The sequence below is a fragment of the Cherax quadricarinatus genome, chromosome 20, assembly GCF_038502225.1.
Source record: "Cherax quadricarinatus isolate ZL_2023a chromosome 20, ASM3850222v1, whole genome shotgun sequence".
Lineage (NCBI taxonomy): Eukaryota > Metazoa > Arthropoda > Malacostraca > Decapoda > Parastacidae > Cherax > Cherax quadricarinatus.
In genome coordinates this window covers 24,308,392-24,335,507 of record NC_091311.1, presented here as the reverse complement: position 1 = coordinate 24,335,507, position 27,116 = coordinate 24,308,392, and the positions used below count along the sequence as shown (strand labels likewise).

The 27,116-nt window shown below is 40.5% G+C and overlaps 1 protein-coding gene and 1 long non-coding RNA gene across 2 annotated transcripts in view; one reads left to right on the top strand and one right to left on the bottom strand.

The window, feature by feature from the left end:
* The window catches only part of LOC128703704 (ral GTPase-activating protein subunit alpha-1), a 271,349-nt gene that overhangs the window by 32,882 nt on the left and 211,351 nt on the right, over positions 1-27,116 (bottom strand). Inside the window, exons 13-14 of the mRNA XM_070086908.1 lie at positions 15,774-15,902; positions 15,153-15,294 (exon numbers count right to left, since the gene is read on the bottom strand). Coding sequence (XP_069943009.1) covers positions 15,153-15,294; positions 15,774-15,902 — 271 coding nt within the window. The remainder of the gene's footprint in view (positions 1-15,152; positions 15,295-15,773; positions 15,903-27,116) is intronic.
* LOC138852981 (uncharacterized) lies at positions 573-15,475 on the top strand. The gene is made up of 3 exons (XR_011392220.1): positions 573-991; positions 5,590-5,691; positions 15,193-15,475. It is a non-coding gene; the product is annotated as an uncharacterized lncRNA (long non-coding RNA).

The following is a 27,116-nucleotide window of genomic DNA, read 5'->3' as shown; positions in this document are numbered from 1 at the left end:
ACATGAAACTGAATGAAATCCTGCATCTGAAGCTAATAACTGTGAAAAATTATTACAATAAAGTTACATGTTATACTTGTTTGAAATCAGGGAGTGTTTTTGTGGACACCCTGTATATTAAGCGAGCAATAGAGCTAGGCCTAAAAAATGCACATACATTACGTACCTTAAAATATTTTCGTCCTTAGCTGATAGTGAGTGGTGAACATATTTACTGTAGGAAGTCTAAATAAATGAAAAATGTGTATAACTAAAAACCGCTGTATTAGCAAAACGCTGTAAAATGAAGTCCTGTAAAGCGAGCCTTCCTGTAGCTGTATAAAGTTCATATACAAGATTTTATAGGTTGAATGCTGAACTGTTTCATAATATGCAGGTGTCTGCTCTCTACAGAGGCGTCGCTAGGGTTGGTGTCACCTGGGGCAGAATCTTTGGTGTCACCCAGGGTGGCATCTTTGGTGTCACCCCTATGAAATCCAAGGGCAGGGGGATGCGGGTAGTAAACTCCAGTTACATCACTGCTGCATGCCCAATGACTAATGTTTAGCAATGACAACATTTAAAGGCTGTTATGGGGCTATAGGACCCAACATGTATTTATAAGTAACAGTTACTCTGGAATACCTAATTATATTGAATTGATGGGGACTTTGCTCTAAATGTCATAAGGGCTGATCACTCTTATGACTGAGAGGCAGCTGGGTCAAGCCTTTTTTCTCAATATAATAGGTTATACTATAGACACACAAACACATAATTTAAACAAGTAGTTTATAAAGTTGTATTTCTTTTGTAACAGTAAAATAAGGTATAGTAGAATTGTGGTAACAAGAGAACTGTGCTTGGCAACAGTCTTTTGTTTTGGTGGGATGAGTTTAGCTAGGCTCCTCCCTCTCCCCTTGTCTCTCTCTCTCTTCTCTTGTTGACATGGAGGTGGCAAGATCTCTGGGTCCTTCTTTCTATCTTTTGGGGCATTATGTGTGCTCCAGGGGTGAGTTTTTATAACTTAAGTTGTGGCCACCATACCCAGGGTGACTAAAGTGTGTCAAAACACTGGTTAGTCCAGAGTTAATCAAGAAGAGAGGACAAAATTGTTGGGATACACCATGTGGAGAACAGTTATGGAGTGTGTAGATCTTTGTTTTGAAAATGTGAGGCTGTAATTGTATATTCTGTACATATCTATTGAGAATACAGTTATATTTTTATAGTAGTAGCTTACATAACCTGTGAAGAAGGCTGGTGAGAGGATATCAGACACTCAAGATGATCAGCCATGATGTAAGTATTACCTCTAAACAGATAAGGCCATTAAGTAAAAAGCTACCCCACACTAGAACATGTAGTAAGAACCTTACTATCAAAGTAATAAGGGACAAACCAACGTAACATGGGAGCTTGACCGGGAGAGTTATTTGACTGGTAAAATAACTCAAAATATTCTTTGAACTATATGTACTGGTATGGAGTAATAACAGTTGCATGTTTCTGGTAGAAGATTTACCAAGGTGGTGTCAGTGGAAGTGTTGTTTTCATATATTAGTTTACAGGTTGTTTTTCTCCTAAGGTGGGAGAAAGGTTGAGTAACACATATTTGTTGTGGTTATGGTAAGTGCTATGTGCATATTTTACATTCAATTTGTGTTATTTTATGTGCCTGTGGGAAAACTTTGTCCACTGATACTGTAAGAGGGAAGCAAGTGTTTAAAGATAAAAACTATGTCAGAAGATGAGTCTTTAAATGTTTTAGGCTTCAGGGAAGAAGGTAATAATTCATCAGTAAACATGCCTGGTAACAGTGAACATGAGGGATCACCTACCCCAGGTGTTACAGAAATGGAATGGATGAGACTGAAATTAGCTGTGCTAGAGGCTGAAATTAAATTAATGAAAGCTAAAGAGGAAGAGTGTCAAAGGTTTTGAGGTTCAGAACAAGAGCCTGAGCAGTACTTTAACATAACTAAAGACGCAAATTTTGTCCCTAAGTTTACAGAGTGACCCAGATAGATATTTTTCTTTTTTTGAGAAGACTGCTTTGGAGCAAGGATGGCCCAAACAGAAGTGGGCTACCCTAGTTCGCACACAACTTGTGGGTAAAGGATTCCAGAGAGTAGAGACTCTGGAGGGGCAAAATTTTTCTGATTATGATAAGATTAAAGAGGAAGTATTGCTTGCATACCAAATGATACCTGAGAAATATAGACAAAAGTTCAGGAATCAAAAATTTCAGGATGGGCAGACCTTAACTGAGTTTGGGAATGAGAAACTGTTCCTTTTTAAGAAATGGGTTTGTTCCAAAGGAGTTAATAAAGACTATAACAAATTAGTAGATCTGATGGTTCATGAGGAATTGTACAATACAATCCCTGTTGACCTCAGAGAATATTTGGAGGACAAAAACCCAGATAATCTTTCAGAAGCACTGGATCTAGGTGACCGATTCTTGGCTCGCAGGGAATTGGTAAGTAAAAACAGTCATGCTGCTTTTAAAAATTTCCCCACTCATTCTAAACCTTATTCCAAGTCCTATGGTCATAAAGGTAAGTGGGACAAGAATTTTCAGGGACAAATGAAGGCTGAGGTGCCCTCTAAAACAGAAGGAAAAGGTAAGTCAGCTGGAGTTCAAAGTTTACCTAGACAATCAGATAATGCTTCAGGTCCTCGAGTAAACAGTACCAGTCCTACACCAAATGGTAAAAATACCTTTAAGAGTTTTATCTGTTACTACTGTAACAAAACTGGACACACACAAAAGTTTTGCTGGTCAAGGCAGCGAGATCAGGAAAGGGAGGAACCATCCCAGGGGACCCTAACTGAAGAGATACATCCAGTTGCCTGCATTAGGTCTTCAAGGCAAGGTGAGGAGGAACCTTTGGATCTAGACCCCAGGATGTGTATATTTTCTAGTAGGTCCACAGTTGGTTTGCAAAAGAATGTAGGCAGAGTTGAGAACATATTGTCCTTGAGAGATGGATGTAGCACCTACTCTTTGCTATGTACTGGAGTGCTGCCAGTGTCTAAGGATACCTATACTGGGGTAGATATATTGTTGAAAGGTATTACGGGTTCAACCATAAGGACACCTGTACACAAATTATGGGTAGAATCTGCATACCAAGTTGGCTATCTCCCTGTAGGTATGTCAGATGAAATTCCCTTCGAAGGGGTCGACCTCTTATTAGGGAATAATGTTATGGGCCTGTTAGACAGTGAGGAACAACTAGTTTGGGGGAAACCAAGTCCCAAATGTCCCAAATGTTGGGAGGAAATGGCTAGGAAAACCCTGCCAGACCTTCTCCCTGATGGTTCCACCATGAGAAGTATGGCTCATGATCATGCTACCAACAGTCTTCATGATATTTCTCATGAGGATGGTGAGGGCTTAAGTTTGGAAACTCTGTTTTCTGATGTTGAACTGCAGTCAACTGAAGAAAAGGATGTTCCAGCCAGAGCTGAGCATGACTGGAGAATGGATCAGTTAATTAGTGTGAGAGAGGCTGCACCTGCTAGGGTGCAATTAATTTCTGTGCAGGAAAATGTCGCTGTTGCTGAGGAAGAGATTTTACAGTTAAGTAAGTGTTTTCATTTCAGGGAGGAAACTCTTACAAAGAATTCACCTCTGTTTGCAGTATCGATGGAAGGAGAACAAGGGTTTTGTCCCTAGATGGTGATGTCCAAGGTTTCCAGGCATTTCTTCTGGTCTCAGCTGTGGGAGACTGTCAGAAAGTATATTGAGACCTATCATGTCTCTCAGTTTATAGGGAAACCTAGTCGAAGTATTAAACCTGTTCCCCTTCAGTCTATTTCAGCACCAGGTGAACCCTTCAGCAAGCTGGTAGTAGATGTACTTGGTCCATTCCCAAGGACCAAACTTGGAAATGATTATTTACTCACAAATATTTGCTCCACTACCAGGTACCTGGAAGCAGTCCCTCTGCATAAGATAACGGCTCGTGTAGTCTTAAGGGCTTTGATGAAGTTCTTTTTTCATGTTGGTTTTCCTCAAGAGGTGCAAAAAGACCAAGGGCCTAACTTTACCTCAAAATCTTTTAGAAATGTTTTGAAGGAATTAAAAGTAGAGCCTAACTTTGCAATGGCCTATCACCCTCCATCTCAAGGGGAAATAGAGAAATTACATCAAGCCCTCAAGACAATGATGCAAGCCTATGGTATAGACAATACTAACAACAGGGATGAAAGGATCCCTTTCTTTGTATTTGCTGAGTGGGGAAGCACTCTGGAATCTCTGAGCTATTGGCTTGGGGAGGATGGTAATGCTCCCCCCTCGGAGCTATTTCTCAGTTTCAGACACTGTTTGGCTCGTATGAGGTGGATGGTACCAGTGAACGTGCCCATCAACCAGACCAGGATGATGTGGGACCATAATGTGGACCATGATACTCTGGAGGCTGGAGAGGAAGTGCTGATACTGGAGCCAATTCATGTGAAAATCTGTATGGCAAGCTGCTGTGAGCTGAACATGTTGTGGGGGAAGTTCCCAGGGGTTAGATATAAAACCCACACCCCCAAGCAAGAAAAGAATGAGTATAGTGTACACAGTAACCGGTTAAAGGGTTTGAAGTTATGTCAAAAATTCAGAGAGACCAATGTTTTAATGGAATGTAAAGGGCTGCAAAACAATAATCTGTATTTAATACCAAAAATGTATTTAAGAAATAACATGTGTGTAAAAGATTTTGGGAAATGCATGCTTGGTTTTAATGAGAAAAATGTTGGAGAGTTGGCTCAGCCACCTTGGAACTTTATAAAAGTTTGGGATGTCAGTAATGGGGAAAAGTTGAAACTCCATGAAGAAATTGTTAAGGAAGCTGAGCCAATTCAACAATTTTTGTGTGGGAAAAATCTGTATGAAAAATTGGATATAGAGGAAGAAGTGAAATTCTTCCACCACCAGTTTGTAGTGCTTAGTGAGAGTCAGTGGGCATTCCCATGCTTCATGGTTCCCAAATTAGATGGCACCCTTGGCATATGTACTGACTACCACAAAGTACGTTTAACAACTAAGGTTTACAGGATTAGAAAGATTGATACTGATGCACTAAGAGATGCAAACATTTTAAATAAACTAAAACATGGGGCAGGAAGATGTGATTTCCATGGCCTGTGTTCCAGTACCATTTTAATGTGTGTAATGCAAATTGTGTTCATTGTGTGCTTAAAATTTATGTGTGAGGTGGAACATGAAGGGGTTTGTGTAAACTTGATGTATCCAACCTGGGTGCAAAGAGATGTCTTTGGTGTTTGTTGTTGCACTGCGAGAGGTTGCAGAACTGTTACTATCTATGAACAACCTTCTAAGTTTAAATGTCAACATTTTACCACATTTTACCACAGGCTATTCAGCATTCGTACATGTCTCAGGATCTCTTCATCCTGTTCCTGTGTATGGTGACTAAAATCAGACTCTTAAAATGGGCTTTGTTCCTACAGCCTTTTAATTTGGAAGTCAAATATATAAAAGGCTCAGAGAATGTGGTTGCTAATGCTCTCTCTAAATCTTTCATGTAGATGCATAGTGCATACTTTGTACATAGTGTTTGTCATGTGCTGACCTTGTTGTTTTTGCAGTGGTGAACTCTCGGCGAGCCTGAGTACTCTCTACCAGCCATCTGACTGTGAAGGAGTCGAGTCGGAGCCAAAAGTGTGATGAGGATCAGTGTATATGTAAATGTGAGTTGAGGCAGTGGTTGACAACCTTCAGTAACATGAGACGTTCAGGAAGGTATGTGATGTTGTGTCTTGGTGTGCTCTATATACAAAACGGCCCGACGATTTGCCTTTGTGGTCCCTTGGACCCCTTCATGTTCTATGTCAGCCTCCTCTTCATAAGTATGGAGGATCTGTGTGGAGTGGGACCTCGGAAGATGGGCTTGAGTGCCTAATCATGTTAAGGATCGTGAGTGTTGACTGGAAGTCTCACTGTTTGGTTCGGCCACCAAGTGAGAGACACCTTGACATGTTTTGTGAAGTTTCCTGCCTGGTGTACACCTGACTGCTCTGGGTTTGGCTCTACTCTCGTCTCCTGATCAGGAAGATGCCACCCTGGAGTACCAGTTGCTTGCTAGATTACCACAGCAGAGGCACAGGCCTGTTGGTGTGGGCTTTCACAGTGGACATTGTGTGCAATTCTTGCACTGTAATGTGTATTGTTTTTAAAAGCCACTAAAATTGTAAATAGTTACACCCTTGAGTATATGGGTATGGTTAAAATCTTTTTCTAAAAAATTCTGCAATCTGTTGTAAATAACAGTAAAGTGAAGAGTAGTTATGGTGCTGGGAAATATGTAGCATTTCTAGTAGTCTTGCTTACCGCCTTCAGACTTAACCCTTTGACTGTCGCAGCCGTATATATACGTCTTACGAGGTACCGTGTTTGACGTATATATGCTCATAAATTCTAGCGGCTTCAAATCAAGCAGGAGAAAGCTGGTAGGCCCACATGTGAGAGAATGGGTCTGTGTGGTCAGTGTGCACCATATAAAAAAAATCCAGGAGCACGCAGTGCATAATGAGAAAAAAAAAACTCCGACCGATTTTTTTAATTAAAATGCCGAATTTGTGGTCTATTTTCGTATAGTACTTATGATTGTATTCTCGTTTTCTTAGTCTCATTTGATAGAATGGAAAACATATTATAGAAATAGAGGTGATTTTGATTGATTTTACTATAAAAAGAACCTAAAAATGGAGCTCAAAGTAGGGGAAATGTTTGATTTTTGCCAATGTTCAAAAGTAAACAAATGATGCCATTGTCCAATAAATGTCCAACTAGCCATTCTAATATGCAGTCATGAATGGATTGATGTTATTTATACAATTATTGCAGTATTGCAGTAGTCTGAATAATAGTAAGTCTTCTATTTTTTGTTTGAATAAAAATTCAAAATAGAAAGCAAGAGTAATATCAGAGGGGCCTGGAGACATGACTGATGAGCAAAGAAAATGTTATTTTAGAGCCAGGAATGTCTGCATTGTTCATTCTGGACCTTATTTTGAAATTGTCATATTTTTTAGTTTTTGTGAAATTGGCCAAATTGCAAATTTCTGACCACATTATTAGGTAGTTGAAATTGGTAAATGGGCAGTTTCTTGTACTCAATCAATAGAAAAAATGGAGTTCTAAAGAAATAGCTATGAGTTTGGGCGACTGGAACAATGGAATTAGCCGAAAATAGGGCTCAAAGTGGGCGAAATCGCCGATTTGTAAACAGCGCCGAGGTCGCTAACTTCGCGAGAGCATAATTCCGTCAGTTTTCCATTAAATTTCGTTTTTTTGGTGTCATTACAATCGGGAAAAGATTCTCTATCATTTCATAAGAAAAAATAATATATTTTTTTTTAACCCTTTGACTGTTGCGGTCGTATATATACGTCATAGGAGATACCGTGTTTGACGTATCTATACGCATAAATTCTAGCGGCTTCAAATCAAGCAGGAGAAAGCTGGTAGGCCCACATGTGAGAGAATGGGTCTCCATGATCAGTGTGCACCATATAAAAAAAATCGGGGAGCCAGTGGTGCATTGTGGGAATACCATTTCAGTCGTCCTTTTTCAGCATGTCTAGCGGTAAGAAATATGTGACTCCCCAGCAAATCTGGGACTCTTCTCTTCCCAAGTGATGCTCTAACACAGATGGAAGTGTCATTGAAGATCAATTTCATGATTTCGAGGAGTTTGAGACCAAAAGCAATGGAGGAGGAGGAGGAAGAGGAGGAGGAGGAAGAAGAGGAGGAGGAGGAAGAAGAGGAGGAGCAGGAGGAAGAAGAGGAGGAGGAGGAAGAAGAGGAGGAGGAAGAAGAGGAGGAGGAAGAAGAGGAGGAGGAAGAAGAGGAGGAGGAAGAGGAAGGAAGGAGGAAGAAGGAGGGAGGAGGAGGGAGGAGGTGGAAGGAGGGAGGAGAAGGAAGGAGGGAGGAGGAGGAAGGAGGGAGGAGGAGGAAGGAGGGAGGAGGAGGAAGGAGGGAGGAGGAGGAAGGAGGGAGGAGGAGGAAGGAGGGAGGAGGAGGAAGGAGGGAGGAGGAGGAAGGAGGGAGGAGGAAGGAGGGAAGAGGAGGGAGGGAGGAGGAGGAAGGAGGGAGGAGGAGGAAGGAGGAAGGAGGAGGTAGGAGGAAGAAGAAGAGGAGAAAGAATAGGAAGAAGAGGAATAATAATAATAATACCTAATAATAATAATATATAATATGTTCCTTTGAGGCATGAAAACAGTTCACCCCATGACAGTGACAAGATAAGGGGAGATAACATCTGATAAGAGCTGACCTTTGATGAGCGTAAACAAGGGTGGAGGGCAGCTGTCCATCTGTCAAGAGCCAGGAGGAGGAGGAGGAGGAGGAGAAGGAGGAGGAGAAAGAGAAGGAGGAAGAGAAGGAGGAGGAGGAGAAGGAGGAGGAGAAGGAGAAGAGGGAGGAGGAGGAGAAGGAGGAGGAGAATGAGAAGGAGGAGGAGGAGGAGAAGGAGAAGAAGGAGGAGAAGAAGGAGGAGGAGAAGGAGGAGGAGAAGGAGAAGGAGGAGGAGGAGAAGGAGGAGAAGGAGAAGAAAGAAGAGGAGAAGGAGAAGAGGGAGGAGGAGAAGGAGAAGAGGGAGGAGGAGAAGAAGGAGGAGGAGAAGAAGGAGGAGGAGAAGAAGGAGGAGGAGAAGAAGGAGAAGGAGAAGGAGGAGGAAGAGGAAGAGGAAGAGGAAGAGGAAGAGGAAGAGGAAGAGGAAGAGGAAGAGGAAGAGGAGGAGGAGGAGGAGGAAGAGGAGGAGGAGGAGGAGGAGGACGAGGAGGAGGAGGAGGAGGAAGAGGAGGAGGCGGAGGAGGAGGAGGAGGAGGAGGAGGAGGAGGAGGAGGAGGAGGAGGAGGAGGAGGAGGAGGAGGAGAAGGAGGAGGAGGAGGAGGAGGAGGAGGAGGAGGAGGAGGAGGAGAAGGAGGAGGAGGAGGAGAAGGAGGAGGAGGAGGAGGAGGAGGAGGAGGAGGAGGAGGAGGAGGAGGAGGAGGAGGAGAAGACGACGACGACGAACAAACATTTGTCTGTCTGCCAAGCTCCCTGTCTATCTGTATAGCTCTGTCTCAGAGAGAGCCACAAAACTGTGTCATCATCACGTTTACTCACATCTTCAAGCAGAGTATAGCACTTTGTCTGGATTTTTTGGGTTATCCTAGGTAATTTACACTATGTATACTTGTATTTATGTGTACCTGTGAGACAGAGATAGACAGAGAGAAAGAGAGAGACAGATTGAAAGAGATAGAATGAGGGAGAAAGATAATTAGATAGAATGGAGGGGAAGCAGCATCCGACCCCATTGTTTTGACAGGCGGGAGGGGAAGTGAGTAATGAGACAATATGTCATTTTGACAGCTGCTGACTCCTGACTCAAAACAATTATAAGCCACACACTCGCACCCAAGACAAGCTTGCTGAATGGTGATAATAGCAGTTTTATGAAAGTATCTAGTGACTATATATGTGTATATATATTATAGAAACCAGAAGCAAGAAGGGAAGGCAGGAATGAAGGAAGGACTAGATGAAAGGAAGGAAAAAAGTAATGAAGGACAGATGAAGGAATGTAGGAAGAGAGGTGGAATGTCCTCCAGGTAGCCTCCAGGTAGGAAAGGAATGAAGGAAATTAGGAAGGAAGGAATGATGACACATGACCATTTACCTAGAATAACTACATAACACAACTGCCTGCTAATAATTTGAAGAAAACTGCTCAGACGAGGTGTTTTGTCTTTGCACATAAAAGAAAACTTCCACAAAAATGCACACACACTGATTTTATGTGTGAGGAGTGTAAAACACCATTGTGTATGACACCATGTTTTATGTGTGAGGAGTGTAAAACACCATTGTGTATGACACCATGTTTTATGTGTGAGGAGTGTAAAACACCACTGTGTATGACACCATGTTTTATGTGTGAGGAATGTAAAACACCACTGTGTATGACACCATGTTTTATGTGTGAGAGTGTAAAACACCACTGTGTATGACACCATGTTTCAAAGAGTTCCACAAGCTGCGGAACTTCTAGGAGTATGTTCAGTGACTGTATATTGGTATATATATTATAGAACAATAGTAATAAACAATTTTTTTTATTATTTGTTTTTGTAAACAAGTTTTGTAAACAATATATTGATAATTATGTTTGTGTGCTTATTGTGTTGTATACAACGAGTGTATATATGTACATTGCACCTTACTTTGGTCTCACAGGCCACATAAGTTATGTGAAAAAATAAAATAGTGAAAAAAACAACAAACCTTCAAATACAAGTAAACTAAAGTTTACGGGTGAGCGGCAGTCGCCGCTGTTGCCATACGCGGCTCATTTTCTGCAAACTTCATGCCTCTATATCTCGGTAAGTACTGATGGGAATTTTTTTTGGGGGGGACTAAAACAATCAGAAAAATAATCTTAACATTTTCATAAGAAAAAATAATTTTTTTTTTTCAAATATTTTGCGACACCAGGAGACACTTCAGGATTGGGCCCTTCGACAGTCAAAGGGTTAAAGTTTGCGACACCAGGAGACACCTCAGGATTGGGGGTTGCGACAGTCAAAGGGTTAAGCAATATACCTTTTACTAGCCGTATCCTGAGGGACACGGCTAGCTTTTGTGAGACTTCGTCTGGAGGTGGGGGTGTTATGGGGCTATAGGACCCAACATGTATTTATAAGTAACAGTTACTCTGGAATACCTAATTATATTGAATTGATGGGGACTTTGCTCTAAATGTCATAAGGGCTGATCACTCTTATGACTGAGAGGCAGCTGGGTCAAGCCTTTTTTCTCAATACAGTGGACCCCCGCATACCGTTGGCATCACATAACGTTAAATCCGCATACCGATACATTTTATCGCTAAGATTTTGCCTCGCATACTGCTAAAAAACCCGCTCAACGCTATTCATCCGAGACGCGTCTAATATGCGGCCTGAGCCAGCCTCACATGTTCCGCCGGTGGCATTGTTTACAAGCCAGCCTCCACGGTAACATCCAAGCATACAATCAGAACATTTCGTATTATTACAGCATTTTTGGTGATTTTATCTGCAAAATAAGTGACCATGGGCCCCAAGAAAACTTCTAGTGCTAACCCTGTGGTAAAAAGGGTGAGAAATATTATCGAAATACTGTAGTACCATGGTCAACTGCTAATGCTGCTGCTGCTGCTGTAGCACTGTCAGCTGCTGCTGCTGCTGCTGCTGTACCACCATCAGCTGCTGCTGCTGCTGTAGTATCGTCTGCTGCTGCTGTAGCACCGTCTGCTGCTGCTGTAGCACTGTCAGCTGCTGCTGCTGCTGTAGCACCATCAGCTGCTGCTGCTGCTGTACCACCATCAGCTGCTGCTGCTGCTGTAGTACCATCTGCTGCTGCTGTAGCACCGTCTGCTGCTGCTGTAGCACCGTCAGCTGCTGCTGCTGCTGTACCACTGTCAGCTGCTGCTGCTGTTGTGGTACCGTCTGCTGCTGCTGTAGCACCGTCTGCTGCTGCTGTAGCACTGTCAGCTGCTGCTGTACCAGCATCAGCTGCTGCTGCTGCTGTAGTACCGTCTGCTGCTGCTGTAGCACCGTCTGCTGCTGCTGTAGCACTGTCAGCTGCTGCTGTAGCACTGTCAGCTGCTGCTGCTGTAGCACTGTCAGCTGCTGCTGCTGTACCACCGTTGCTGGTGTGGCTTATTGAGAATACCAAGAAACAATTAACCCCAGAGGGTTAGCCACCCAGGATAACCCAAAAAAGTCAGTGTCATCGAAGACTAACTAATTTCCATTGGGGTCCTTAATCTTGTCTCCCAGGATGCAACTCACACCAGTCGACTAACACCCAGGTGAACAGGGAAAAATGCCTGGAACTAGTGCTCGTATTGGTGAAATTAAAGCCAGCAGAGGTTGGTTTGAGAGATTTAAGAATCGTAGTGGCATACACAGTGTGATAAGGCCTGTTCTGGAAGAAAATGCCAAACAGGACCTACAGTACTCAGGAGGAAAAGGCACTCCCAGGACACAGTGTCTCATCAGTCATTGCTGCATCTTCAATAAAGGTAAGTGTCATTTATTCTTCATTTAGTAGAGTAGTACATGCACAATATATATTGTGCATGTATCCTTCTCTTTGTGTGTAGGAAAATGTATATTTCATGTGGTAAAATTTTTTTTTTCATACTTTTGGGTGTCTTGCACGGATTAATTTGATTTCCATTATTTCTTATGGGGAAAATTCATTCGCATAACGATAATTTCGCAAAACAATGAGCTCTCAGGAACGGATTAATATCGTTATGCGGGGGTCCACTGTATAATAGGTTATACTATAGACACACAAACATACAATTTAAACAAGTAGTTTATAAAGTTGTATTTCTTTTGTAACAGTAAAATAAGGTATAGTAGAATTGTGGTAACAAGAGAACTGTGCTTGGCAACAGTCTTTTGTTTTGGTGGGAGGAGTTTAGCTAGGCTCCTCCCTCTCCCCTTGTCTCTCTCTCTCTTCTCTTGTTGACATGGAGGTGGCAAGATCTCTGGGTCCTTCTTTCTATCTTTTGGGGCATTATGTGTGCTCCAGGGGTGAGTTTTTATAACTTAAGTTGTGGCCACCATACCCAGGGTGACTAAAGTGTGTCAAAACACTGGTTAGTCCAGAGTTAATCAAGAAGAGAGGACAAAATTGTTGGGATACACCATGTGGAGAACAGCTATGGAGTGTGTAGATCTTTGTTTTGAAAATGTGAGGCTGTAATTGTATATTCTGTACATATCTATTGAGAATACAGTTATATTTTTATAGTAGTAGTTTACATAACCTGTGAAGAGGGCTGGTGAGAGGATATCAGACACTCAAGATGATCAGCCATGATGTAAGTATTACCCCTAGACAGATAAGGCCATTAAGTAAAAAGCTACCCCACAATAGAACATGTAGTGAGAACCTTACTATCAAAGTAATAAGGGACAAACCAATGTAACAAAGGCCATAAACCGAACTTTATTAATGATAAAATAAATAATCGTGGTAATATTGAGGAAATATAAACTCAAATACCACTTTGAGTATAGGCAACAGATTCTACATTTATTCATCTTGTAAAGTAAAAGGACACAAGTGCAACTAATATAACATTTTATTGTGGCAACGTTTCGCTCTAGAAAAGTTTTGTCAAGCCGTTACGGCTTGCAAAGCTCCTGGAGAGCGAAATGTTGCCACAATAAAACGTCACATTAGCTGCACTTGTGTCCTTTTACTTTACATATTGTCGGTAATTCTACCAACATATATATTTATTCATCTTCAACAATGAACAAAAAAAAAAAAACTGAAAAATAAAGGAAAAACACTAGTTCCGATTTAACCTTGAGTACAGGCAACATCTCAAAGAATCTATTTCATTTCTGTGCCTTCAAAAATCATCTATCACAACATCAAAATCAATGATTTGTCCTATATAGGCCTATTTGTACCCTGTAATCCTATAATAGGCTATATAGAAACGAAGGATTTTTCTCTTAGGTTGCTGCAGCATGGTTTTGGTCATTAGTGTTACCTTCTTTAGAGGCTCTATGGTGTCACCCCTTAACCCTTTGACTGTTTTGGTTGTATATATACGTCTTATGTGCCACTGTTTTGGACGTATTAATACACGTAAATTCTAGCGGCTTCAAATCAAGCAGGAGAAAGCTGGTAGGCCCACATGTGAGACAATGGGTCTGTGTGGTCAGTGTGCACCACATAAAAAAAATCCTGCAGCGCACAGTGCATGAGAAAAAAAAATAACTTTGACCATTTTTTTTTTTGGATTAAAACGCCAACTTTGAGGTGTATTTTTGCATAGTATTTATCGTTGCATTCTCGTTTTCATGGTCTCACGTGATAAAATGGAAAACATATTACAGAAATAGAGACGATTTTGATTAGTTTCACGATGAAAACGACCTTGAAATTGAGCTCAAAGTAGCGGAAATGTTCGATTTTTACCCATGTTCAGGAGTAAGCAAATCACACCACACGTCCAATACACGTCAACTGGGGAGTCTAATGTATTCTTTCACTAGTGCACTGATATTATTTATACCATTTTTACAATAATGCATTAGTCTGCATAACAGTAAATTTTGTATTTTTTGTATGAATAAAAAATCAAAATAGAAAGCAATAGAAATATAAGAGGGGCCTAGAGATGTGAGTAATGAACAGAGGATATGTTATTTTAGTGCCAAGAATGTCTACATTGTTTATTCTGGACCCAATTTTGAAACTGGCATTTTTTTTAAATTGCATGAAATTGGCCAAATAGCCAATTTCTGACCATTTTATTGGGTAGTTCAAATCGATAAATGGGCGGTTTCTTGTACTCAACTGATAGAAAAAATGGAGTTCTAAAGAAATAGCTATGAGTTTGGTCAACTGGAACAACGGAACTGGCCAAAAACAGGGCTCAAAGCCGGCAAAATCGCTGATGCGTATATGTCGCCGAGACAGCTAACTCCGTGGGATCGTAATTCCATGAGTTTGTGACCAAATTTCGTACTTTTGGTGTCATTACCATTGGGAAAAGTTTCTCTATCATTTCATAAGAAAAAATAATTTTTTTTTTCCAAAAATTTTGCAACATAGAATGACAGTTTCAGAAAGGGGCTTACAACAGTCATAGGGTTAAATGGTGTCACCCGGGGCAGCCCGCCTCCCCCCTTACAATGCCCCTGGCTCTCTAAATGTTTTATATGCTTTTCTCTGATAGTTTTTTCTAGTATTTTACTAACAATGCTTGTCATTAAAGACAGCCAATAGTTCCAAGAGTTTTTTGCCACCTTTTATTAAATGTGCCATTTTACACATGTTATACAATTAAACCTTATGTAACAAAATCCTAAAATCTTTCTAGAGGATAACTTAGATTCATGCATTTTTTGTAAAATTAACATGTGTTTGTACATGTATGTTTTATGGAATTTTAAATTATCATTTGTGACAAAACTAAGCTCTACACACTGACATTCCAATATTAATACCAACCATTCCATTGTGCTTTCCCACCTGTGTCAAAAGCCTGTTATACACCTTAACATCTACACTTAGCATTCTGATAAAGGATCTTCCTAATGATCATAATTAACAAAGAGATGATCCAGGTTAAGATGCTAACCTTGTGTGCTCACGTTGTCTCCTTGTGCTTCCTCCTGTAGGTGTGTCAGTGTAGGAGGGCCAACATTGTTGCCATCTGGAGCATTGACCTGGCGTTCCATTCGTACACTGCTCCAACTTCGAGCAAAACTGCTTCTTACTGACTAGGGGCCCAAAAGAAATATAATTAATGACATCAGCAAATTAAATGGATATTGTAAAAATCAATAAATGCAGTACTGTATATGGTACTATATATATTTACTCATTATTTACATATTTTCCAAGATTACACTGTACTGAGATGATTGATGCAAATGTAATAAAACACCAAAAAATTCTATACTTAAATTTTTCTTTTACATATGGTGCATCACCAATTAAAAAAGTACACATTAAGCAAAATCTTCATCATTTTGGAAAATTCATGCTAGCTTTTCATGTTCATTACATTTACTACACTCTTGAAAGTAATGCAAGTGTGCTACAAGGCTCTCATAATGAAAAATAAATCTTCACATAAATCCATAATACTTCTCTCTTAAAACAAGAATCAACTCTCAGTTTTTGAGTGGGTATAACAGAAGTGAAGAAACTGCACATAAAACATTAATTATTACCGCAGCTAACATCACGCACTTACATCCAGGCCTGTTAATTTTGTTCCCCTCTTAATTAGACGACGTTCCGTCACACGCTCCAAAGGCAGATTATTGAGCTCTAACCCATACACATGCCGAGCCAGTACCCGTGTTAAGGTATCCAATGTTTTCTGTAAAAAGCATTCTATTATTAGAGATCTTTGGAAAAACTTGCTATAATCAATGCTCCCACCCAATTCAATGATAAATATACATGAACAATTACAAGTGCACTAAAAGCTCTCAAATGTGGCACCCATACCAATGAAACCTGGCCAGTTATCAGGGTTTACCAGTTTTCAGGAACTAGATAAAATGTAATGCCCTATCACAAATCTAGTTTCCTGTATAGCAAGAATTCTGTTTTTTTTTTTTTTAACATGCTGACTGTTTCCCACAGAGCCAGGGTGACCCAAAATGAAAGAAAAAGCTTTCAACATCACTAAACACTTTCATCACTCATACATAATCACTGTCTTTGCAGAGGCGCTCAGATACGACAGCTTAGACATCCCTCTGAACTGCCAATATCCCAAATATCCCTTAAACTGTCCAAGCAGATCTACGTTCACATGCGTAGTGCTCCAAAAGTAGATCAACTTTTTTTTTACATATTTTCAAAAAAAAAAAAAATAGATCAAAGTTTTTTTTACAATTTTTCAAATGTAAAAAAAAAAAAGATCTACTTTTTTTACATACTTTCAAATGTTGAAAGAACATAGATCTACGTTTGGACAGTTTAAGGGTTAAAGTGCATGCACTGTACTTCCCATTTTCAGGACTCAAGTCCAGCTAACCAGTTTCCATGAATCCCTTTACAAAATATTACCCTGCTCACACTCCAACAACTCATCAAGTCCCAAAAACCATTCGTCTCCATTCATTCTTATCTAACACACTCACGCACACTTGCTGGAAGTCTAAGCCCCTCACCCACAAAACTTTCTTTACCCTCTCCCTCCAACCTTTTCGCGGATGACCCCCTACCCAAAATGAAAGGGATAAACAAAGAATAAAAGCACTGTATTTACAAGGTGATTAAAAATCTATTGCTTTGTAGAAAAATTTAACTTGAGTAATAAATATGAGAGGCCTGATATTGGTACCTTCTCATGTCAATGCAGCCAAATCCATTTCAAAAGACCTTGTCCAAGAATCAACTTTTATGCTAAAGCAAAAGTTTTAATGAGATTCACACCCTACTCATTATCAATCTCAGCAAGATATGTTGTAATTACATGTTATGACAGTACTGAGGGATTTCTGGTTTTGCAAGTGATAAATCTGAGAGATTATACCTTTGTAAGAGGAAAATAGAATATAAAAAATAAAAGCATTAAAATTAACAAGGCATCTGAGACTCCTAATAACCCTTATTTCCCTATCCTGGCACATTTCACAATAAAAATTCTTCGCTTGCCTAATTCTTGGGCACGACCTACTTCAACATTGAACAAATGTTACACGACCTATGACTGCTGCACCTCTCCTGCCAACGGTTTATAAGCTCCTTCTCAGCACGTATGCCGTATTCTATTCAAGATTGATGGACTGACCACATTGACTCAAGGTTGAGGGACTGATTACCTCATTCTTCTCCTGTTCTTCAAGATTCTCCTTTGTATGGACTGATGAAGTCACTGTGTGGCGAAACGTTTCCTCAATAAAGATACCCAAGAGTTGCACATGTGTCTAATTATCAACATGTCGGTTCTCTAAACCATTCATCTACATAAAAATTACAGTAGAAGCCAAATGTATGAAGAATTGTCTCCCTACCTCATCTCACTACCTCACCCTCTCTCTTCCAACCAATAATAAAAATAAAGATGGAAGACATTTTTAACCCTTTCAGGGTCCAAGGCCAAAATCTGAAGGGGTGCTCTAGTGTCCAAGAAATTTTGAAAAAAAAAAAAAAAAAAAAAAAAAAAAAAAAAAAAAAAAAAAAATAAAAAAAAAAAAAAAACAAAATATCTTACAGAATTAAAGATAACATTTTTGTGAAGGTAATAAAACAAAAAAAAATAATTCTGTCAGTACTTACAGAGATAGTGGTGGGAAGTTGACCCAAAATGACCGGGTGGCGACAACATCAGCGACTTCCGCAAAATCGCATTTTTTTATTTTATGTTTTTTTATACTTTTTCTTTTCTAATTTTTTCTTTTTCTAGTAACATTTGTGGCCTGTGAGACCGATATAATGCATATTGTATAAGTGTATGCTCATTGTATTCAACACAATAACTGCACTAATTTATCATTATATTGCTTACAAAACTTGTTTACAAGTTTATTGTAAACAAAATGATGAAAATATTAGTGCAGTTATTGTGTTGAATACAATGGTAATATATAGTACCATATGGTACAATGGTGAAATAGGGTGCAATGGTACTATATGGTACAATGGCATCATATGATACAATGGTACCATATGGTAGAATATGGTACAATGGCACCATTTGGTACAATGGTACCATATGATACAATGGTACCATATAGTGCAATGGTACCTTATGGTACCATATGGTACAATACCATATGGTTCATTGTACCATATGGCACATTGTACCATATGGTACTATATGGTACTGTTGTATTCAACACAATAAACACACTAATATTTTCATCATTATTTTGTTTACAATAATTGTTTACAACAAAAATATGCAAAAATGTTGTATATTAGTAATGTTCTTTTGCATATTTACAAATGTACAGCCACTCGACATGTTCCTTGAGGTGGATGACAAAGCGCTTTGTCTTGGAAACTGTGGAGTCAGTGACTTGCATCGCCACTCACTCAGTCTTGGCTGGTGCCTTGTGGCACCAACATCTCCAACTGGCCATATGGTACATGGTATCACATGTTACAGTGTACCATATGTTACAGTGTACCATATGGTACACTGTACTGTCAGCATAGTTGCTGATCCCCTTACATGTGTTGTATAGCTTATCTGATTATCATAGTACCATCCATATGTTTTATATATATGATCCCTGACTAAGCCTAGTGACTGTTTGTGTGACGTCACGTGATGCACATGTGTGCGCGAGTACCTCTGTAACTTCCTCAGTCCACACATAGGTCTACACATGGCAGGTTGGGCTTCCCTTACCACAGTCTGACAATATACACGTATAGTGTTACCATCCACAAGTGTGTTTATCTTCATCCATCATATCTCCTTTCGAACCCCCACGACAATTGGTGCCAGCGGTGTGGGCGTAAAATTGATAATTACGCCAATACACGGAGATAAATTCTCACAGCCGACGATGGACATTTTGTGTGGTCAGTTGGCCGGCCTACCCCAAGCAAGCTTTCACCAGCCTATTGCTTCATTTCTGGTCAGTCCCTGTGTATTAGCGTTTTATTTGCTATTTGCATTACCTCCGAGGGGTTGACCCGGGTTTGCAAAGTAAGCCAAGCCACCTAAGCCAGTCTGTGGTGGGGGAGTCAGCCCAAGCCCAGTCCAGCCAGTCTTATACCATCCAGCCTTGCCTGCCAAGCCAGCTTTCCACCCCTGCTGTGCTCATCATTACAAGTTATCAAGCCAGTCTGTGTGAAGGGTTAAGCCAAGCCAGACAGCAACTAACCCAGGTGACTAACCCAGTACTCAAGCAAGCCACATGGGTATAGTCTTCTTCATCGCTCTGTGCTTCAAGTTCCAAGCCATTCTGAGTGCTTTATTAAAACAGCAACTTTGCAGTGTTTTTTCGTTTGTTTTTTATAGTTGTATTTGCGATTTCTTGGTCTCATTTGATAGAATGGAAGACATATTACAGAAATAGAGATGATATTGATTGGTTTTAGCACTGGAAATGGCTTGAAACTGAGCTCAAAGTAGCGGAAATGTTAAATTTTTGCCGATATTCAAGAGTAAACAAATGACCTCACACGTCTAATACACGTCAGCTGGTGGGTCTAATATACATTCACAAATATGTTGATGATATTTATACAATTATTACAGTATTGCATAACAGTAAATCTTCTATTTTTTGGTGTGAATAAAAATTCATTATGTGAATAAAAAATCAAAATGGAATTTATTTGTAAAGCCTCAAAACATAACTAATGAACAGAGGAAACGTTAGTTTAGTGCCAGGAATGCCTACATTGTTTATTCTGGACCCTATTTTGTAATTGGAATATTTTGAACTTTGTGTTAAATTGGCCAAATTAACAATTTCCGATCACTTTATTTTGTAGTTGAAACAGTTGACTTGGCGATTTCTTGTGCTCAATCGATAGAATAGAAGTAATACTAGTGAAATAGCTAAGAATTTGGTTGATTGGAATAATGTAATTGGCCTAAAATAGGAGTCAAAGTCGGCAAAATCGCTGATTCGTAAATGTCGCTGACACATCAAAATTCGCGAGAGCATAATTTCATCAATTTTCCACCAAATTTCGTACTTTTTGTTTTATTACCTTCACAAAAAGATTCTCTACGATTTCATAAGAAAAAATAACAAATTTTGTTTTTTGAAAATTCTTGGACACTGGTGCGTGACTCCAGATTTGGGCCTTGGACCCTGAAAGGGTTAAAATGCAATTTATCCATTCCAGCCTCTCAGAAGGCATGATAAAATAATGCTAATATCAACTCCACAGTTTATTTATCCATCACAATTCATATAATATGACATAATAAACAATATTAATAACATAGAAACATGATACAGTGGACCCTCGGGTAACACCATTAATCTGTTCCAGAGAGCTAGCCTTTAACCGATTTAGCCTTTAGCCGAATTAATTTTCCCCATAAGAAATACTGGAAATCCAGTTAATCTGTTCCAGACACCCAAAAGTATTAAACAAAATAATTTTTTTTACATAAAATATACATTTCCTTACACAGAAAACAGTGAGACATGCACAGTAAACAATACTGAAATGACACCTTTATTGTGGACTTGTTGATGAGTGATGAGATGGGAGGTGGGGAGAGGATAAAGGTGTTCTATTGATTGGAAGGGAAATCCCCTTCCATAAAGACTTCAGGTAACAAATCCTTTTCTGGTGTTACCTCCCTTCTTTGTTTTTTAATGCCACTAGGACCAGCTTGAGTCACTGGACCCCTGTCGCACAGAATATCTGTCCAGAGAGCTCTGTTTCTAGCGTCTCTTTAAGATTTCCCTAAAATGGAACACAAGAGTGTCATTGTACATGTTGCCAATACAGCTTGCAACAGCTGTGTCAGGTTAATGTTCATCCATGAAGGTTTGCACTTCAATCCACTTTGCACAAATATCCTTAATCTTTGATGAAGGCAACTTCCTCCATTTCTCTTCCTCCTCCTCTGAAGCAAATTCCTGAGCTGTGATCTGTTGCTGTTGCACCTGAAGCTCCTGCAGCTCTGTAGTGGTTAGCTCTTCATTGTCGTCCTCCACCAACGCTCCCACATCCTCGCCACTAACCTCCAACCCCATGGACTTCCCCAATGCCACAATGGATTCCACATCTGGCTTAGGCTCCTGAGGGTTAGCCCCAAACCCTTCAAAATCCCTCTTTTGTACATATTCTGGGCACAATTTTCTCCAAGCAGAGTTCAAAATGTATGGAAGAGGGTAAGGTACCTAGGGATTGGCAGAGAGCATGCATAGTTCCTTTGTATAAAGGCAAAGGGGATAAAAGAGAGTGCAAAAATTATAGGGGGATAAGTCTGTTGAGTGTACCTGGTAAAGTGTATGGTAGAGTTATAATTGAAAGAATTAAGAGTAAGACGGAGAATAGGATAGCAGATGAACAAGGAGGCTTTAGGAAAGGTAGGGGGTGTGTGGACCAGGTGTTTACAGTGAAACATATAAGTGAACAGTATTTAGATAAGGCTAAAGAGGTCTTTGTGGCATTTATGGATTTGGAAAAGGCGTATGACAGGGTGGATAGGGGGGCAATGTGGCAGATGTTGCAAGTGTATGGTGTAGGAGGTAGGTTACTGAAAGCAGTGAAGAGTTTTTACGAGGATAGTGAGGCTCAAGTTAGAGTATGTAGGAAAGAGGGAAATTTTTTCCCAGTAAAAGTAGGCCTTAGACAGGGATGTGTGATGTCACCGTGGTTGTTTAATATATTTATAGATGGGGTTGTAAGAGAAGTAAATGTGAGGGTCTTGGCAAGAGGCGTGGAGTTAAAAGATAAAGAATCACACACAAAGTGGGAGTTGTCACAGCTGCTCTTTGCTGATGACACTGTGCTCTTGGGAGATTCTGAAGAGAAGTTGCAGAGATTGGTGGATGAATTTGGTAGGGTGTGCAAAAGAAGAAAATTAAAGGTGAATACAGGAAAGAGTAAGGTTATGAGGATAACAAAAAGATTAGGTGATGAAAGATTGAATATCAGATTGGAGGGAGAGAGTATGGAGGAGGTGAACGTATTCAGATATTTGGGAGTGGACGTGTCAGCGGATGGGTCTATGAAAGATGAGGTGAATCATAGAATTGATGAGGGAAAAAGAGTGAGTGGTGCACTTAGGAGTCTGTGGAGACAGAGAACTTTGTCCTTGGAGGCAAAGAGGGGAATGTATGAGAGTATAGTTTTACCAACGCTCTTATATGGGTGTGAAGCATGGGTGATGAATGTTGCAGCGAGGAGAAGGCTGGAGGCAGTGGAGATGTCATGTCTGAGGGCAATGTGTGGTGTGAATATAATGCAGAGAATTCGTAGTTTGGAAGTTAGGAGGAGGTGCGGGATTACCAAAACTGTTGTCCAGAGAGCTGAGGAAGGGTTGTTGAGGTGGTTCGGACATGTAGAGAGAATGGAGCGAAACAGAATAACTTCAAGAGTGTATCAGTCTGTAGTGGAAGGAAGGCGGGGTAGGGGTCGGCCTAGGAAGGGTTGGAGGGAGGGGGTAAAGGAGGTTTTGTGTGCGAGGGGCTTGGACTTCCAGCAGGCATGCGTGAGCATGTTTGATAGGAGTGAATGGAGACAAATGATTTTTAATACTTGACGTGCTGTTGGAGTGTGAGCAAAATAACATTTATGAAGGGATTCAGGGAAACCGGCAGGCCGGACTTGAGTCCTGGAGATGGGAAGTACAGTGCCTGCACTCTGAAGGAGGGGTGTTAATGTTGCAGTTTAAAAACTGTAGTGTAAAGCACCCTTCTGGCAAGACAGTGATGGAGTGAATGATGGTGAAAGTTTTTCTTTTTCGGGCCACCCTGCCTTGGTGGGAATCGGCCAGTGTGATAATAAAAAATAAAATATATATATATATACATATATATATATATATATATATATATATATATATATATATATATATATATATATATATATATATATATATATATATATATATATATACACACACACACACACACACACACACACCCCTCTGGGTTTTCTTCTATTTTCTTACAAGTTCTTGTTCTTGTTTATTTCCTCTTATCTCCATTGGGAAGTGGAACAGAATTCTTCCTCCGTATGCCATGCGTGTTGCAAGAGGTGACTAACATGCCAGGGGCAAGGGACTAGTAACCCCTTCTCTTGCATAAATTGCTAGATTTAAAAAAAGAAACTTTCGTTTTTCTTTTTGGGCCATCCTGCCTTGGTGGGATACAGCCGGTTGGAAAAAAAAAAAAAGTCTGTTCAGTATACCTGGTAAAGTGTATGGCAGAGTTATTATTGAAAGAATTAAGAGTAAGACAGAGAGTAGGATAGCAGATGAATAAGGAGGCTTTAGGAAAGGTAGGGGGTGGGTAGACCAAGTGTTTACAGTGAAACATATAGGTGAACAGTATTTTAATATGGGTATAGAAGTTTTTGTGGCATTTATGGATTTAGAAAAAGCATATGACAGGGTGGATAGGGGGGCAATGTGGCAGATGTTGCAGGTTTATGGTATAGGAGGTAGGTTACTGAAAGCGGTGAAGAGTTTTTACGAGGATAGTGAGGCTCGTGTTAGAGTATGTAGGAGAGAGGGAGATTATTTCCCAGTAAAAGTACTCCTTAGACAAGGATGTGTGATGTCACCATGGTTGTTCAATATATTTATAGATGGGGTTGTAAGAGAAGTAAATGCTAGGGTCTTGGCTCGAGGTGTGGAGTTAAAAGATAAAGAATCAAACACAAAGTGGGAGTTGTCACAGTTGCTCTTTGCTGATGACACGGTGCTTTTGGGAGATTCTGAAGAGAAATTGCAGAGGTTGGTGGATGAATTTGGTAGGGTATGTAAAAGAAGAAAATTAAAAGTGAATATAGGAAAGAGTAAGGTTATGAGGATAACAAAAAGATTAGGTGACGGAAGACTGGATATCAGATTGGAGGGAGAGAGTATGGAGGAGGTGAATGTATTTAGATATTTGGGAGTGGATGTGTCAGCAGATGGGTTTATGAAGGATGAGGTGAATCACAGAATTGATGAGGGGAAAACGGTGAGTGGTGAACTGAGGAGTCTGTGGAGACAAAGAGCTTGGTCCGTGGAAGCAAAAAGGAAAATGTATGAGAGTCTAGTTTTAACAACACTCTTGTATGGATGTGAAGCATGGGTGATGAATGTTGCAACGAGAAGGCTGGAGGTAGTTGAGATGTCATGTCTGAGGGCAATGTGTGGTGTGAATATAATGCAGAGAATTCGTAGTTCGGAAATTAGGAGATGGTGTGGGATTACCAAAACTATTATCCAGAGGGCTGAGGAAGGGTTGTTGAGGTGGTTTGGACATGTAGAGAGAATGGAACAAAACAGAATGACTTTGAGAGTGTATAAATCTGTAGCGGAGGGATGGCGGGGTAGGAGTCGGCCTAGGAAGGGTTGGAGGGAGGGGGTAAAGGAGGTTTTGTGTGCAAGGGGCTTGGACTTCCAGCAGGCATGCATGAGCATATTTGATAGGAGTGAATGGAGACAAATGGTGTTTAATACTTGACGTGCTGTTGGAGTGTGAGCAAAGTAACATTTATGAAGGGATTCAGGGAAACCGGCAGGCCAGACTTGAGTCCTGGAGATGGGAAGTACAGTGTCTACACTCTGAAGGAGGGGTGTTAATGTTGCAGTTTTATAACTGTAGTGTAAAGCACTCCTCTGGCAAGACAGTGATGGAGTGAATGATGATGAAAGTTTTTCTTTTTCAGGCCACCCTGCCTTGGTGGGAATCGGCCGATGTGTTAAAAAAAAAAATGTCATTTTTAGACATTTTTCGTATAATTTTCTTTTCATATTTTTGTTCCAAATGCTTCAAAATACAAATTGGCAAACCTATGGTGGCTGTAAGTACAGCTGCTATGGCAATTTCAGTGCCGACCAAGGGTCAAAAGGAAGAGGAGTTGCTCCACTATGAGTGACCACAGCAGACCCTTGGGATGCTTAATTTTGTCTTACACTGTACAAATTCCTTACACAATGCCTCACCTGAAGAGACAGTATTCGCATGCAATCAGCAAGAAGCTCAGGAAGCAATTAGAAATTATGAAAAAAGGTAGAGAAACAAAGGCAGCAGCAGAGTGAGGCAGCTCGCCACCACCACCACTGTGGCCACAGTGATCACATCTTCACCTATATACAATCTGTCTTGACCACGCCTGTGGTTACATATGTGACAGCCTCACCACTAATCATAAATAAACACAAGCTAAGTGTGGGGTTATGGACTGGGAAGATACTAGGAGTGGGAGAGTAAATAGCGGATGCTGTTGCTGCTGCTGGCATCGCCATCACTGGCCATATTATGGCCTATTTTATTCATTCTAGAGTATGTACATTGGACCCTTGGGTAAAGGTGTCATCAGTTAGCGCCAAAATTGGATAACGCCTCGCTTTGGGGTAAAAATATTGGCTCAGCTAACGCCAAATAACTCGGTTAAGGGCTTTCGTCCCGAATGTGTCCATGCGGCCTGAGCGGGCCTGGCCACTCCATGACTCCATGTACAGCCAGTGTGCCATTGTTTACAAAGCCAATGAGGACGATTCCACACATACATGTGATATATTTCGTATTATTCCATTGTTTTTAGTGCTTGTAACTGCTAAATACGCCACCATGGGTCTCAAGAAAGCTTCTAGTGCCAACCCTGTGATAAAAAGGGTGAGAAATACCATTGAATTAAAGAAAGAGATAATTGCAAAGTACAAAAGTGGAGTGTGTATCTCGGAGTTGGAAAGGTTATATAACAAACCCCATTCAACAATCACTACTATCTTGGCCAACAAAAAGGCAATCAAGGCAGCTGTTGTTGCGAAAGGTGCAAGTATGCTTGCAAAACAGAGATCGCAAATACTCGAAGATGTGGAGAGACTGTTGTTGGTGTGGATAAACGAGAAACAATTATCAGGAGATAGTGTTTCTCAGTCAATAATATGTGAAAAGGCAAGGCAGTTGCATGATGATCTCATAAATAAAATGCCTCCAAATAGTGCTGCTATTGATGAATTTAAGGCCAGATGTAATCAACCTGCAGTTGATTACACCCTCAATATGTGCTCAATGGACAAATGTGACATGCAGAACTTTGTCCTTGGAGGCAAAGAGGGGAATGTATGAGAGTATAGTTTTACCAACGCTCTTATATGGGTGTGAAGCATGGGTGATGAATGTTGCAGCAAGGAGAAGGCTGGAGGCAGTGGAGATGTCATGTCTGAGGGCAATGTGTGGTGTGAATATAATGCAGAGAATTCCTAGTTTGGAAGTTAGGAGGAGGTGCGGAATTTCCAAAATTATTGTCCAGAGGGCTGAGGAAGGGTTGTTGAGGTGGTTCGGACATGTAGAGAGAATGGAGCGAAACAGAGTGACTTCAAGAGTGTATCAGTCTGTAGTGGAAGGAAGGCGGGGTAGGGGTCGGCCTAGGAAAGGTTGGAGGGAGGGGGTAAAGGAGGTTTTGTGTGCGAGGGGCTTGGACTTCCAGCAGGCATGCATGAGCGTGTTTGATAGGAGTGAATGGAGACAAATGGTTTTTAATACTTGACGTGCTGTTGAGTGTGAGCAAAGTAACATTTATGAAGGGGTTCAGGGAAACCGGCAGGCCGGACTTGAGTCCTGGAGATGGGAAGTACAGTGCCTGCACTCTGAAGGAGGGGTGTTAATGTTGCAGTTTAAAAACTGTAGAGTAAAGCACCCTTCTGGCAAGACAGTGATGGAGTGAATGATGGTGAAAGTTTTTCTTTTTCGGGCCACCCTGCCTTGGTGGGAATCGGCCAATGTGATAATAAATATAAATAAAAAAGACTGATTTGCTGATTGTGTTCGCAAGAGTTGTAAGTGGTACATAAAACTCTTTTTCCATCTTCTGGATATTTCCATGCTCAATGTTTATAATATGTATAAGATGAGGACCAGAAACAAACCACCATATGGCAAATTCTGTTTGTCTGTCATCAGACAAATAGTATTCAAGTACAAAGGAA